This window comes from Nansenia antarctica, assembly GCF_963989245.1.
Source record: "Nansenia antarctica genome assembly, chromosome: 4".
NCBI lineage: Eukaryota > Metazoa > Chordata > Actinopteri > Argentiniformes > Microstomatidae > Nansenia > Nansenia antarctica.
Window position 1 is genome coordinate 43930075 of NC_137689.1, and position 16057 is coordinate 43946131.

General features: G+C 41.2%; 1 protein-coding gene across 1 annotated transcript in view; it reads left to right on the plus strand.

The window, feature by feature from the left end:
- The first annotated feature begins 11611 nt into the window (after positions 1-11611).
- Positions 11612-16057, plus strand: part of LOC308156002 (putative helicase senataxin) — a 71270-nt gene continuing 66824 nt past the window's right edge. Inside the window, exons 1-4 of the mRNA XM_080529364.1 lie at positions 11612-11742; positions 12263-12439; positions 14028-14235; positions 15224-15330. Of these exons, the coding sequence (XP_080385490.1) occupies positions 11725-11742; positions 12263-12439; positions 14028-14235; positions 15224-15330 (510 nt within the window). The 5' untranslated portion in view covers positions 11612-11724. The remainder of the gene's footprint in view (positions 11743-12262; positions 12440-14027; positions 14236-15223; positions 15331-16057) is intronic.

A 16057-nucleotide genomic window follows, 5' to 3' on the forward strand; every position in this document is an offset into this window, starting at 1 on the left:
CTGGAGGATGGGGGCCACCCATGGACTGCAGAAGTGGACGTGAAATTGAGCAGCGATGGGTGACCTGAAAATACTCTTAGCTTCTATTGCAGGATTGGATACAATGCAGGAAATATTGATGAAGGCAGGACTTCATAAATATATTAACACATCAGTCTATGACCCAGAGCTCTTCGCAGCAAACAGAGGCAGGCTGTGGAAGGCTATCAGAGAGACCTATCCCACCCACATTCACCCGGACAATATCATTGTGAAGCCACTAGGGGAAGATGAGAATCCAAGATGATTTGTTGCTCGTGTGCACACACAGTGGAGGAGTGTAACAGGGAAGGATGCTGAAGACAACCCACTGGAAAAGGCCATCACCAGGGAGAAAATACAAGAAGGACTACCTACCCCAGTCAAGAATAAGCTAGCAGAGGTGGTGGGGCTACGACACATGAATAAGGCTGTTTATATAGACAATGTAGCACATCAAGTAGAGCTATATAGAAAGAAAATGCTAGCACAGAAAACACAGGATCAAGAGACACTTAGAAGATTGACTCAAGTGCAATTGACTGAAGGCAAGAGAAATAAAGAGAAAGTGCAGGCTTTAGCTCTACAGGTCCCACCTCAGCCACAGCAACAGCAAGGCAAGGAAAGGCAAGTTTATTTGTATAGCACATTTCATACAACAGGGAAAATTCAAAGTGCTTTACATGCATTATTTAAAAATACAGCAAGAGGAGCATAAGAAAATAACAATTACAATGAATAAAAGCAAATATAAGAAGTAAATAGATAAAACATTTAAAAAGACAATAGTTAATGGAAAAAAAGACATTGATAGAAGTGTTTGTGTTTAATCATAACTGGTGCAAAACATGAAGGTTTTTAGCTTAGATTTAAATATTTTAAGGGTTTGGGCCTGTTTGATTTCTTCAGGGAGTTTGTTCCAGGAGCATGCAGCAGCGTGACTGAAAGCTGCTGCACCGTGTTTTCTCTTGGAATTATTAGCTGATTTGTCTCAGCTGACCTTAGGGACCTTACGGGAATATAGGGTGGGAGGAGATCTGATGTATTTTGGTCCAAGACCATTTTGTGATTTGTATGTAATTAGGAGGATTTTGAATTCAATTATCTGAGAGACTGGTAGCCAATGCAGGGATCTCAGGATTGGTGTAATGTGTTCAAATTTCTTTGTTTTTGTTAGGACCCTAGCAGCGGTGTTTTGGTTGAGCTGCAATTTACGAACAGCTCCTTTAGATAGGCCTGTTAGTAGACCATTACAATAATCAAGTCTACTCGAAACAAATGCATGGATGAGTTTTTCAAGGTCTTGCTTGGACATGAAACCTCTCATTCTTGTTATGTTTTTCAGGTGATAGTAGGCTGATTTAGTTATCGAGTTTATGTGGCTTTTGAAGTTTAGATCGGAGTCTAGAATTACACCAAGATTTCTGACCTGTTTTTTAGTTTGAAGAGAGAGAGAATCAAGTTTTGCACTGACTTTCGATCTTTTGTCAGGTGCACCGAATACAATTATCTCTGTTTTGTCCTTGTTTAGTTGGAGGAAGTTTTGTGTCATCCAGGCGTTTATTTGCTCAATGCAATTACAGAGATTGTCAATGGGACTATAGTCGTTCGGTGAGAGGGCTATGTAGATTTGAGTGTCATCCGCATAGTTGTGGTAGGCAATTTTGTTCTTTTTTATGATGTGTCCCAATGGAAGCATGTAGAGATTGAATAGAAGGGGGCCAAGGATTGACCCTTGGGGAACCCCACATGTCATTTTAATTTGGTCAGATACAAAGTTGCCAATGGAGACATAGTAGCTTCTGTCCCTTTAGTCTATCTATTAGAATGTCATGGTCTACAGTGTCAAAGGCAGCACTAAGATCTAGTAGTACCAAAACTGAGATTTTTCCGGAGTCTGTGTTTACGCGAATGTCATTAAGGACCTTAATAAGGGCCGTTTCAGTGCTATGTAGGGGGCGAAAGCCTGATTGAAAGTCATCAAAGAGATCATTTAGGGTCAAATAATTGCTAAGTTGTTCGTGGGCAACCATTTCAATAATTGTTCCTGTACAGGGAAGGTTTGATATGGGTTTGTAGTTGTTTAGTACAAATGGGTCTAGGCCGTTCTTTTTTAGTAGAGGCTTAATAACTGCAGTTTTCAGGGCTTCAGGGAAGATTCCTGATGAAAGGGAGGTGTTAATTATTTGTATTAGTTCGACTGCCATGCAGCTAAATATGTTTTTAAAAAAGCTTGTTGGCAGGACATCAAGGGCACAGGTGGATGGTTTAAGATGTGACATGATTTTATCTAGGGTCTTGTAATCAATGGTGTTAAATTGTCACATGGTTGTTATGTCCGCCCTATTTGGGGTTGTTAATGGGGACATGTTTTTCATGCCTGACACAGAAGACCTAATGCCTTGTCTAATGGTTTCTATTTTATTGTTTAAAAAGATAATGTACAAGTACATTATGTACAATTATGTACAAGTACAGTACACTGAGAGTCTATGGAAAACCTACACTAGCACGAGAGGTTCTGAGAGATAACACCTTGATGTGAGTCACCAGCACTTCAGGTATTTGTCATTGTCATTGTATAAGCAATTCTATTTTATGAACATAGTAGTATTTCGTAAAAGTGGTGTGTTGGTAACAGTGGGCAATCATTTTAAATGTACTGTCTTCTTTTTTTATTACAGCTTTGATGCCCAGATGGGATGGGAAGGAACTACACCAAGTCCCACTAGATGCTTTATGGACTATAATGATAAATGCATACACATGGACACAACATTATTATTTTTTACTATTCTATTATTCTATTGCTTAATTGTATCTTGCCTAATTTTTTCTCTCTTGTACTTGTAATGGGACATAATAAACTTTTGGCACACATGGCAATAACAAATAACGAATCTTGAATTATTATTATTTAACAATTTAAACATGTCAGCCCTGCAATTTTGTTTCCTAAGGGTTAGCTGACAACCCCACTGACAGATGACAGGTAGATAATGACAGGTAGTGTAATGGGGGAGTGGTTGTCTTGAGGGAGTGATTATGGTGGAGTTAACCAGCTATTGATCCCACCCATTACCTCTGTGGAAAAAACTCTGAGCCTGGTTTTCTCCAAATGGTCATTTGGAGGGTATCAACATTCAAATATCCATGACTTCTTCAACTTGTTCCCTGTCACAAATGATTTGAGCGGCAGAAATCAAGATCAAATGAGTGACGAGTCAAATCAAATCAAATCAAATCAAATGTATTTACAGTAGTGACAGCAGGGCTGCCAAATTTCACCAAAAGTTTGGAGTGAGATTTTTTGGCGGTGGAGCGACCCAAAACTGTGCACATTTTGGCAGCGGCGGCCCCTCCCTCCCACCCAATTATTTGTGCTAGTTTCCTGCAATTTTACATGTTGTTCATAATAAACCAGCACAAGAAATGAAAATAATAAATAATAAATAATAACATTTTATAAAACAAGAAAAAAATTCAGACAATATATATTATTTATGAAATCTTAATAAACAAATACAGTAGCCTACAGACTCTAAAAGAAAAATTGGCCCCATCAACAGGACTCAGCCCCTTGGTCAGCAGCAGAAAGACCCGTGGTCATCATCTTATATACAGTGCATTGCTCATAGATGGCTATCATGTTATACAGTACATACCAGGGTTTTTCCTGGGTCAGAATGAGGGCTTGGCGGGTGATTTTGTGCGCGCGCAGCACGCCCAATTTATTTTTGAGGGACCCCCAATTGTTGTATCTGTATTGTAAATTGTAATTATTAATAATAATAATTATTATTAATGTACCTGGTTATGTTACAGTAGAGGAAACAAAAAACAGTTACCAAAACTGAGTATTTACTAGCTAAGATTGGCAAAAGATTGGCGTGGTGCAACCGAAATTAGTAAACAACTAGTTTGAAACTAACTAGTAACAACTAGGGGTTTAGTAACTACTAAATGCCTGCATTTAGTAATGACTTACGACATATTGGTGCAACCCAGTCCAGTAGGCTACCAGATACGATGTTGTAATGTATGCACATATTTTGCTACCACGGTTGCCAGACGGAATTGACAATGTCCAGCCCAACCGGTCTAAAAGCTGCCGAATCCACCCGTTCAGTGTGACCAAAAGTAGCCCAATCTGGCAACCCTGCTTGCTACGTTCTTGCAGCTCGCGTGAACACAGGTTCTTCCATCAGCGCTCGCCTGCCACTTCGATTGCAGACTCAAGTTAACCGCGTGCAGTAAGATGCCACGAAACTCATGTCCGGTAGCTTTCTTTCAAGGAATTTCAAAAATGGTTGAAATGCGTGAGTCTCACGGTGATTGCGTGAGACTTGGCAGCTCTGAGTGACAGTGATGTAAACACCAATCATTGGCCTTTATGTAATAATGTTTCAAACTAACAGGTTGAGTGATTGGCTGAACGCAACGTGAAAGAGTTGCCTTAAGCACGTTTATTATAGAAGAAAAAAAACGCATAGTGCGTACTGCAGCGGTTCCCAACCTTTTTGGACTCAAGGCCCACTTAAAAATCTCAAAAGTATTCGCAGCCCACACAGGCCTATGCATGCATAAAAATCTTTTGGGTGTCTGTAATGTTTCTTATTATTAAGAAATAAGACTTTGTCATTTAACTCGTTATGCTAGCGGTGCTAGCTGTTTATTCGTGCTTCCCCGAGCATCCACAACTCTCTCTCTCTTACTCGTTCTAATAATAACTCTGAGAATATAGCGACCTCTACAGGTCGATGATAGCCGTGCTATAATAGACACATCATTACATCTCCTTTCCTCACAACAGCGCCGCATATGGCAGCTATGGTTTTACAGTTTGTTGTGTTCTGTCTGCACTGCTGTCTGTCCTGTGTTGTTTTGTTTGCATTGCATTTAGAAATGCTCTTACTGTAACGCCGAATCAAATTCCTATATGTGTATGCTTAATGTGTATGCATAAATGGCAATAAACGTTATCTCCATCTCCATCAACTTTAAAAAAATAAATAATTGTCGAACACACAACCTTTCAATTAAACTCAAATATATTCTTAGCTTTACATTCTTTACAAATATATTCTCACTTTAACATAAATACATCAAAGATAAATAAACAAAGACAGCTTTCAAGGTTTTCAACATTTAACACACCTTTCAATTAAACTCAAATATTCAATATCATTCTTCTTTCTCTTAGTTCAAGTTCAAGTTCAAGTTAATTGTATTTGTCACATGCATATCGTTCAGGTACAATGTACAGTGAAATGTTACTGCTGGCTCCTAAGAAGTGCTACAAGAATTTACAAATTACATGAACAGGTTTAAAATCACACAAAATCACACTCAAATCACACAGAAAAATAAAGGATATGTACAGTAGGTTGGAGGGGTGGGTATGCACAGATGACATTTGCAGGTTGGGTAAAAACTATACTATTTGGTTGGACTGTATAGAGATGCAACAGTGTGTACAAGTCAATTTACAAAATCAATATGTACAGTTTTATAAATATACATAATATACTATTAATATACTACTAAATATACTAACATCTATCATAAATATAAGGTGCTGTAGTTAGTCAATATTGCGGGGGGGAGGGGGCATCCTGCTGGGGGCAGGGGCAGTTGCCTGGTTGTGGCCTAGGTGGTGTCATTCAGGTCACGGATGGCCTTATTGTTGGGTACAATCTCCTCTGTTGCTTTTGCTATTTTCTCCAATACTATGGAGGACTAAGTCTGTCAAAATTAACAATAAATATATAGATACATAAATGAATGTATGAACAAATAAATGAATGAATACACACAGTATAACGAAATACATTTCTATATTTATTTAATCTTTTTTTACGCATTCATTCTTTGTTTTCCACTTTCATTCTTGGTTTTCCACATTCATTCTTTCTTTTCCACATTCCACATCGGACAGGAGATGCTGGTGGCCTTCTACCGCTGCGCAGTGGAGAGCATCCTCACCTACTGCATCTGCATCTGGTTCTCCAGCTGCACAGCCGCAGAGAGGAATGCGCTACAGAGAGTCGTGAGATCGGCCCAGAAGATCACCGGCGCCCCCCTCCCCTCTCTGGAAGAGCTGTACAACACACGCTGCCTCAGGAAGGCCTCCAAGATCTCCAGAGACCCATCCCACCCTGGGTACGAACACTTTGCTCGAACAGGCGGTTCAGGACCATGTTCGCAAGGACAAACAGACTGAAGCTCAGCTTCTACCCCAGGGCCATTCAGGCCCTGAACACAGCAAAGACCCAGGTTCTAGGCCCTGGACAATCTAGACAAATTGATGGCAGCTACTAGATTGAAATCAAGTGTAATACTGAAACACAACTGTGTACATTTCAAACCTGCAAACTGCGACACTTTAAATGAATGTGCAATAACACTATGTGCAATATGACAACCCTAGGGTACATAAGGTTCAGAGAATAGGAAATGTTAGAATAGGTATAGCATAGCATAGAGTATAGCACAGTGTTTTATTTGTATAGTATAGTATAGTGGATAGTGTGTACATAGCCTTTATTTTATGTAAACCAGCTCTTTTCCCTTCTTGTTTTTAGTTTTTTTTTCCTAGCACCAGGGGAGCCCCCACTCCCAAATTTCGTTGTTTGGTACCTGTACTATATCAATGACAATAAAGACCATTCATTCATTCATTCATTCATTCATTAATTCTTTCTTTTCCACATTAATTCTTTCATTCTTTCTTTTCCACATTTATTCTTTCTTTTCCACTTTATCAGATCTGTATGCAAATATCTGGGGGCGTATCTTCCATGTTGTCCATGCCCCTACGCATTTTCATTGGTTGATTGATACCGCTTGGACGTGTGAAAGCAGCGACGCAGTTATCATCACAGACTGGTAGAGAGTCTAACATATATCTATATAGTCTATATAGCCCCGTTCTCACACAGCCTCTTTCTCCCTATAATTTCCATGGAATCCCAAACTATGTCGACATCCCAAGCTATTCCCGTGTTGTCCCCTTTCACACATGTCGGCAATGGTCTATACTAGTCCATCAGCACTGTATGGGAGAACTTGGTGATAACCACAATACCAGTTGACTCAATTAGACTCCGCGATGCAAGACAGCTGAGAGTGTCTCCACTGCGTTTATATCACAAAATGTACATTTGATAAGTAAGCTAGCTAAGTAAGTAATCTAGCTGATTATGACTGGAAACGAAGTACAATCCAGTTAGAATTAAAGAAGATCTAGTTGTGTTTTCCAGCTGGTCTCGCTGCCTGGGTTTGAACAGACTTGTGGTGACTAAAAATGGCTTTAAAAAATGCCTTTCCACCAAAGAATATATGCCATATATATGCGATATATCATACCTCCACTATGCTTCATATGCCCTAACCCTTTAAAAAAAAAAAAAAAACATGCTATGATTGGAAATTAAGTAGTGTCTGCTCTTGGCTGAGAGCTTCATCACGTCACGCGCAGTATCAACCAATGAAAATGCGCAGGGGCGTGGACAACATGCAAGATACGCCCCAATATTTGCATACACATCTGATAAAGAGTAAGACAATGTTGTATTCACCTATCTATTCACATAGAATAGTTTGTCTTTGTCATTGTCAGATGTGTACATGCAAATATAGGGGCCTATCTTGGGCGCACTCTACGCATTTTCATTGGTTGATACTGCGCGTGACGTGGTAAAGCCCTCAGCCAAGAGTACCTGAACATTTCATTACCATCTGGGTGGGCAAATTCTAGATGTGATTTTTTTATTCCTATACATCCCTAGATTATGTTTTGATATGATAGACCTTTTGGTTTGGCAGCTTATTAGTGGTTAGTGGTTAGGGTTAGGTCCCTTGCCATATCTTGCTCCCTTTCGCATGATTCGCGCGTAGCTGTCCTGTGGTTGTGACTTACATTCCATTATGTTTTGTGAGATGGAGCCTTTGTATTGTAGCGAACGGAAACTGGTAGTGTAACTCGCCCCATGCGGGAGTCGAACCCCAACCTCCCGCATAACCGCCGGCCGCGCCAACCACAACACCAAGAGAGTTAACTCCCTTGGTGGAGCTGTTAACGGGCCTCATACAGGATCGTTACACTATCCTCACCGTTCGGGAAAGCGTGCCCTCACGCTTCACTATGTCAAGTCCCTCACGTGGACACGGCTCTCCGATGGCCTTCCTTCCATCCCAACTTTCTGACACCAGTGTAGCGAACGGAAACTGGTAGTGTAACTCGCCCCATGCGGGAGTCGAACCCCGACCTCCCGCATAACCGCCGGCCGCGCCAACCACAACACCAAGAGAGTTAACTCCATTGGTGGAGCTGTTAACGGGCCTCATACAGGATCGTTACAGTATTTTATTAATTACTAACTAAAACATTTCAACATTTTTAAAATAACACCACACAGGCATTAATAAACAGACATACAGATTATGTAAAAAAATACATTTTGACCAAAAATGGAGATAGAACCTTATAATTCTAACGTCACGACTGGTTGACGTACTGAGTGTGCTTTACTAGCAGCTACGCTTCCACCTGTCTGTGAGCAGTGTTGCCAAATGGGATTGTTTTCCAGGCTAATCAATCACAGTCTAAAAACCCGCCCAGTGTGATCAATAAGTAGCCCCAATTGGGCTGGAATAGTAGCCCAATCTGGCAACACTGTCTGTGAGATGAATCCATTAGTAATGATATTATGGGATGTGTCCTGTCTCAGGTGGCCCGAGCTGCCGACACGGACGACAAGAAAACGGTTGCCATGGCGAAGGTGAAGAAGGTGAAGAAGGAAGTGGCCAAGCAGCAGGAGGAGGAGGAGGAGGAGCAGAACATAGAAGAAGAAGAAAGCCCTGTGAAGAAAGAGAAGAAGAAGAAGAAGAAAGGAGAGACTCCGGTGAAGGAGGAGCAGGTGGTGGTTTCGAGCGCAGACGAGAACGAAGAACGAGAACGAAGGACGTGAAGAAGAGAAGGAAGCTCCTGTCGTCCGCCGGACCGCCGGAGGCAGGACAGGATGGAGAGGGGGAAGACACGAAGAAGACAAAGAAGACAAAGGGCAAGAAGAGAGCGGCTGCCGCGAACGGGGAGAACGCCGGGACGGACGGGGGAGAGGTGGAGGAGGAAGAAGGGCTGGTGAAAAGCAAGAAAAAGAAGAAGAAAGGGGTGACGGTAACAGTGAAGGGAGGAGAGGAGGCAGAGGTACAGGAAGTCCAGGATAACACAGTGAAGGGAGGAGAGGAGGCAGATGTACAGGAAGTCCAGGATAACACAGAGAAGAACAACAAGAAGAAGAGAAGAGATGTAAAGTGTGTTATATTTTAAAGATGGCTGCATTTTGAAGTTGATTATTTGAACTCAATGTTGTCACAAATGACTGCTGTATTTTTGTAGTAGTATTTATATTAGTATGTTTGGTGTGTGTTAACTTATGCCTTTGGACACTATTTAAATGGTTTCATTCAGTGTCAGTGTTGTTATGTATTACACATAAACTTTGCTGTTGATACATAATATTGTATTATATTCTATTTTCTTTGCTCTTTACCTGTAATATGTTCCTCACACTTGAACAGGCGCCCTTTTGTCCATGAATGGACTTTCCATCTGCCTCTTAACCAGTGGCGGACTCAGTCTGTTTGAAGGACAGGGGCGAAAAGAAAAAAAGGGCACCTACTGCACAACATGGGACCCCATTAGTGCACATGGTCAAGTTTAGACCATTGGAAGGGCAGCCAATAGGGCACATCCTCTAATTTTGCCACTCAAAAGGGCACTTTAGTGCGACGTTTTTCAACTGTGGGGGCACATGGTCAAATTTAGACAATTGGAGGGGCACCAATAGGGCACATCCTCTCATTTTTTAAACTCAAAAGGGCACTTAAGCGAGACGTTTTTCAACCGTGGAGGCACCAGGAGGGGCGGTCGCCCCCCTTGCCCCCCCCCCCCCTGAGACCGCCAGTGCTCTTAACCCCTATGGTGCTCTAACCTAGGACTAACCTAGGACTAACCCATGTAGGGTAACTGATAGGGTCATTGGTATTAGTGACTTTGCTGTGACAGAGCATGCGGGTGTACTGTATAGGCTACTAACATTATATTTCCCTACAGAAGAGGGGTATTGTTTGCTGTTTGGAAACACATTTCTCACACAAATAATTCAATGAAATAAAATATCTTTGTAGTTTTCACAGTTCAAAGGGTTTGTTTTTGCTAGTGAAAAATGACATCTCGTTTGCATTTTGATCTAGGCTATTATTGGAGACAATGGAGTTAATATGTGTATCACATCGAGAGGTCACACATCAGACTTCTGGTATGAAGTTTCAAAACATTAATCTTATAGGTACCGGTCATTGATGAAAATTATTGTTTTGAGTGACGTATGAGTGTTCTTGTCTGCTGCACGCAGGCAGCTATATCTCTCTCTGTCTGGGTGATCATGTGACATACAGTAACCAATCAACAATAACGGTAACATCAACAACAACAACAACAACAACAACAACAACAACAACAACAGGGAAAGCCATCCATGGTGGACTGTCTCACAATATGCACATATTTTGCTACCAGGGTTGCCAGACGGAATTGACAATTTCCCGCCCAACCAGTCTAAAAGCTGCCGAATCCACCCGTCCAGTGTGACCAAAAGTAGCCGAATCTGGCAACACTGCTTGCTCCGACTTTACATGCAGCTCGCGTGAAGCTGTATTGGTTCAAAACGGGACGCATCTTTTAACTGTCAGATACTAACGGACAAGAACTGGAGAGACGAAGAACTGCGACTGAAGCTGAACTGAGACTGAAAAAGTGAGTTTTCCATAATATCACCCCTTTATATCTTAGCTATGTTTTTCTCTTTAGATCCTAGCTAGTTACTAGCCTTTATAATTCAGAGTTTTTCTACGATTCTGTTTCATTTGACATGTACCAACATTCAAATAAGCATATCTTCTGTAAGGGGATCAACTTCTCCAGAATTGAGTTAATTGAATCTTTACTTACAAGCGAGTTCGTTTAATCTCAACGAGACGTCCTTGATATAACTTCTAAGATAAAATGATCCAATCATATATTCGGCACCACTACTGAACTGTTTTAAGTATAACAGGGTCATCCCAAGCATCACATTTAGCCTCTACCGATGGGGCACTACTTGACTTGGGGTGCGTTCGTAAATACGCTCTGGAAATCTGCTCTGGTTTCAACGTCATAGAGCGCTCTGAAATCAGTTAATTTACGAAAGGTCAGTTAAAAGTCTTTACAAACTAACTGTAAACATGGCAGACACCAACGATAACATTACCATCACTTCGCTGGTGGCCAACAATTTCACATTATCGTGTTAACATTAACGTTAGCTAGCTAGCTTTCTTTTGCTAACTTTAGTGATGTTGACATACTCGTTAACCAACGTTGCCATTTTCATCGTTTCATTCAAATGAACGTTAATTCATCTAATCGTATTTACGAACACACCCTTGGTGAGAGTGAAAGAAAGACGTCACTTCCCCGCTTCTCTTGTATAAATAGAGGAAACGAGGTTGTGAGTTGGCTAGTCTGAGCGTGGAAGTAGCAGGGACTGTTTTAGGTGGAAGCAGACGGCATACTTGACAGAAATGTAGTTCCATTTATTCATCGGAACGTATTTGTTCACAACAACGACCGGTACCAAGTTTGGATTAAGTCCTCTTGAAATGGACAAGACTGAAACGGTGAGCTTGAGGTTAGCTGGGTAGCTAACGTCTTTGGGTTTTTTGTTATGATAAAATAAATGTTTCGCGGGACTGACAACTGGTACTAGTAGTACAACATGGCTAACTATGCTAGCTATTTCACACAACTTGCAAGCTTTGCTGTCGCCCCACTGGAATGATACGTCTATGCACCAAGTTAGTCGGCTAGCTATCTAATGTCGGATCTAATACACTTTCCTGAATAGCTAGGTAAGTTTCATTTCTCGGTTTGATGCTGTTTTCCCTCCAGACCATGGGGACGTCGTTACACGTATCTGCATGCTTGCAGGTCGTTAGCCCTACCAGCTAATGAGCTAATAGCTTCTAAATTAGCTGTACGCTTGCCGACTGTAATGAAAATGAAATAAGTTACTACACAGAGCTGTCAAAATGTATATGACAGTCATAACTCGTTACACAAACGGCGAGGTTCATTTACATACATGTTTACAGGCAACATTGCATCACCAGTCATCAACGTGTTTGTCTGTGTTTGTAGATGTGCCGTTGGTGCTCGTCAGTGGATGATGGAGGTGCTGCAGAGCTGCTCCAGAGTTACTCTGCTGGCTCTCTATCGGCAGAGGAAAAGCAAGCTGTCAACGACGACCTCTTGGAGTGCATGGAGTGTGTGGTGGAGTACCACAGGGTGAGGGAGGAATTCCCTAGACTGCATAAGGTAAAGGAGGAATTGGTGTATCAAAAATGTCATGATCTAAAATGAGACTGATCATGATGCAGGTGTGTGGGGGAAGAAGCTTATCTTAAGTGTAGTGTCTGAATGCTTTACACCAGGGGTGCCCAACCTTTTTTTGAACCAAGATCTACTTTTCAAGTAATAATAATAATAATAATACTATCTTAGATTTATATAGTGCCTTTCTCAAACCCAAGGACGCATAACAGATTTCATAGACAGACAATCAGACAGACAGAACAGAAAAACAAAGCAACGAAACAAACTAGACTAGAGGCCAAAGGCCTTAGAGAACAGGTGGGTTTTGAGGGTAGCCAGTCTGCCAAGATCTACCAGTCCAGCTTCAACATTGCACACACACACACACACACACACACACACACACACACACACACACACACACACACACACACACACACACACACACACACACACACACACACACACACACACACACACACACACACACACACACACACACACACACACACACACACACACACACACACACACACACACACACACACACACACACACACACACACACACACACAGAGTTGCCAGTCTGCATAGGGAGCCATAGCACAAACTCTCTCTCTCTCTCTCTCTCTCTCTCTCTCTCTCTCTCTCTCTCTCTCTCTCTCTCTCACACTTTCTCTCACTCACACACAGACAGTTGCCAGTTTGCAGTGCCATAGCCAACTACTGATCCAACTGCACCCAACAAACAGAAAAGTAAACCAGATACAAAACAGGTAGTTCCCTAAGTTTGAAAGGAGGAAATAAATGCATTTCTATACCTTAATGGTAGACCTGGCACTGGGAGGAGGCAGCTAGTTTCTCGTAGTCAGGGCAATAGGAGCTAGTTGCATGGCATAGGAAGGCTGCAAGGTGGTCATCAGCCACTCTGGATCTGTCATCGAAAAGGCAATCTGCAGCCTCGAGATGGAAACACTTTTTTCACAATTTCCCAGTCCATGAATGAGTTATTGTGTTTAACAAGAACCTTACCCTGAAAATTATACGTTTTCCCTCTTTTGCCACATTTCCCTTCTTCGAAATCGTTATCGTAGATTTGCAGATCAGACAAACGCACCCCATATGACATTGTGAAAAAAAAACTCCCATTCTGGATGGAAGTTGTACGTTTTTGGTTTCTTACTTGGTCCAGCTTCCCCACTTATTTTTATACCCTTTCTTTAGTATATAATATGTAAAGCACCCTGTGCATTCGTGCTGAGAAGGGTGCTATATAAATAAAGTTTTACTTACTTACTTTACTAGTATTATATAGTAGAATTTGGAAGGCTAACTAGGTAATTCGCTTGCCGGTGTTTTGCAGTTGGCGCGGTGTTAGAAAATATGAGATCTCAGACTCGCTTACCTGTACGTCAATCAAGTGGCAAATGCCATAGTGAGGATGGATGATAGGCTAACATTATTTCATTGAAAAAAAAATTATATCTTTTTTTTCAATGCCATGCACCCCTGCTTTACACAATGTGTCATTCTTCTGCACTTCTACTCAGCAACTGTCCCTTTTCTCTCTCACACACACACACACTTGAAGAGCCTGTTGGATTTGGAGACATCCCGCCTTCTTGGCCGTTTTTCTCAAGCAACAGAGAAGGAACTGGAGGATGATGACCTCTTTGTAGTGGAGGATGACCAGGAGATCAAAGTATCAAAGATGACTGCTGCAGAGTATGCAAACTGCCTGCGTTTCCCCCTGCTAGAGATCCTCAAATACCCCTACCTGATGGGCCACCCAAGATTAAGTGAGTTTGTCCCTCTACTCTAACTGCTTCTTTGTTTGTTATTAACATGAAAGATTAATAGATTGTTTGATATGCGCGATAAAACGCGCACTGGCGCTCAAAACAAAGACGTAGTTTCACCAAAAACTAGAGGTTGGCAACAATTATAATTTCTCAAATAGCGGTTAAGTCATTAAAGCCGAGCAGGTGATTTTATATAGAAGGTGATCAAATACCAATATATCCTACAGCTGCAGCGGAACATGCGGAACGCGCATTACACACACACGCACACAGAAAGATCAATACGAAGTAGGCCTACATGACAGTACACGCACAAAACCGGCTAACGTTACTCATTAACTGTTTACACAAGTAAAATCACAGTGTGACAGTCAGATGGAGCATTCGGTAAACAACAACAGCAAGGTAATGCTATCAGTTGAGTTAAAGAAAACCAACTCTTACCTTTGAGGACACCAACATGAGACCTGCTTACCCGTACCTCCGCCGTTCTGTTCGTGGTGATTTTAGAGGCAATAGATTATTTTTGCCCCGCGCATATTGCTATGAATAGTTCGAAGCTAGGTGCTTGCACGTTAGGTGCGAGGCTGCTCGGTTAACCCATTAGCGGGAACATTATTTGTTTCACAAAATAGGCTGATTTAGTTGACCATGAACATCAGAGACTAGACTTACGAATGTTCATTTAAAATACTCTATACTGAGCACTGGTATAAGAACATGAACCAGAGAACAGCAGTAAATGCAATAACCCACAGTCAAAACTGTTCTGGTATAAAAACATGAACCGAATCAGTGCATATAGAGGAAATACTGGCATGAAAGATGAATAGATGGTTTGGTATGAGGCTGTTTGTTATTAGCATGAAAGATGAATAGATGATTTGATATGAGCTTCCTCAATTAACAAGTAACATTTATATCAATGCACTCAAAATTGGTGGATCTTTAACTGTCTTTCAATGCTGATTTACTCCTCCTCCAGGTGAAATGTGTGTTGAGGCCCTCTGTAAGATGGAGAAATCAAACTCCATCCAGGTGTTGGAAAAATATCCAGGGATCTACCTCCTCCTGGTGCACCCTAGTGAGACGGTAATATCTGACTATTTCAGATCTGTTAAAGTGCTAAATGAACTAATGCAACAAGCAATTGTTGTATTAGGCTAATACTAGTGCTGTCAATCGATTAAATTCTTTAGTTAATCACATCAATAATATTCTTTTTTTCATTTGTTTATTTTTGTTAAAAAATACTTGATGTTACATTGCAGTCAACACACACTGCTCTATGTACCTCGATTACAAATGTATTAAATAAAAAATATTTTTACATGTGCACTGATGTTCAAGTGAAACACATTATTTTCCAAAGGACTGGCATAGACCTATTTTCACACAATGTCCTGTTTTTCAACAATGACATAAATATCTGTAAATACTAAAGACAAAACCCTCATCATGCAGTTCGAGTAAATCCTCAGCTTTACCTACGCTGTCCATAAACATGCCAATCTCCTCTCTCAAATCCCACTCCGCTTAAATACTGTCCCTTGACTTAACCAGCGAACGTTTGAATGACAAAGTAAGTCACCATGCTCTGCGTCAGTGTCCTCTAACAGTTGAATGAATTACTGGTGATTGAGTCCTCTAGCTCTGAGTTACTAGCATAGTTAGCATGCTTACTGGAGAAGTGAAAAAGGTGTCTATTTGATTGCAGACAGGCTCATTCATCTGACACAAAGGACCCAGAAGAGAGTGATTAGCGTCTATACATGTAAACATAAGTGTTCATGGATGTAACCAACAACTGTCATCATTC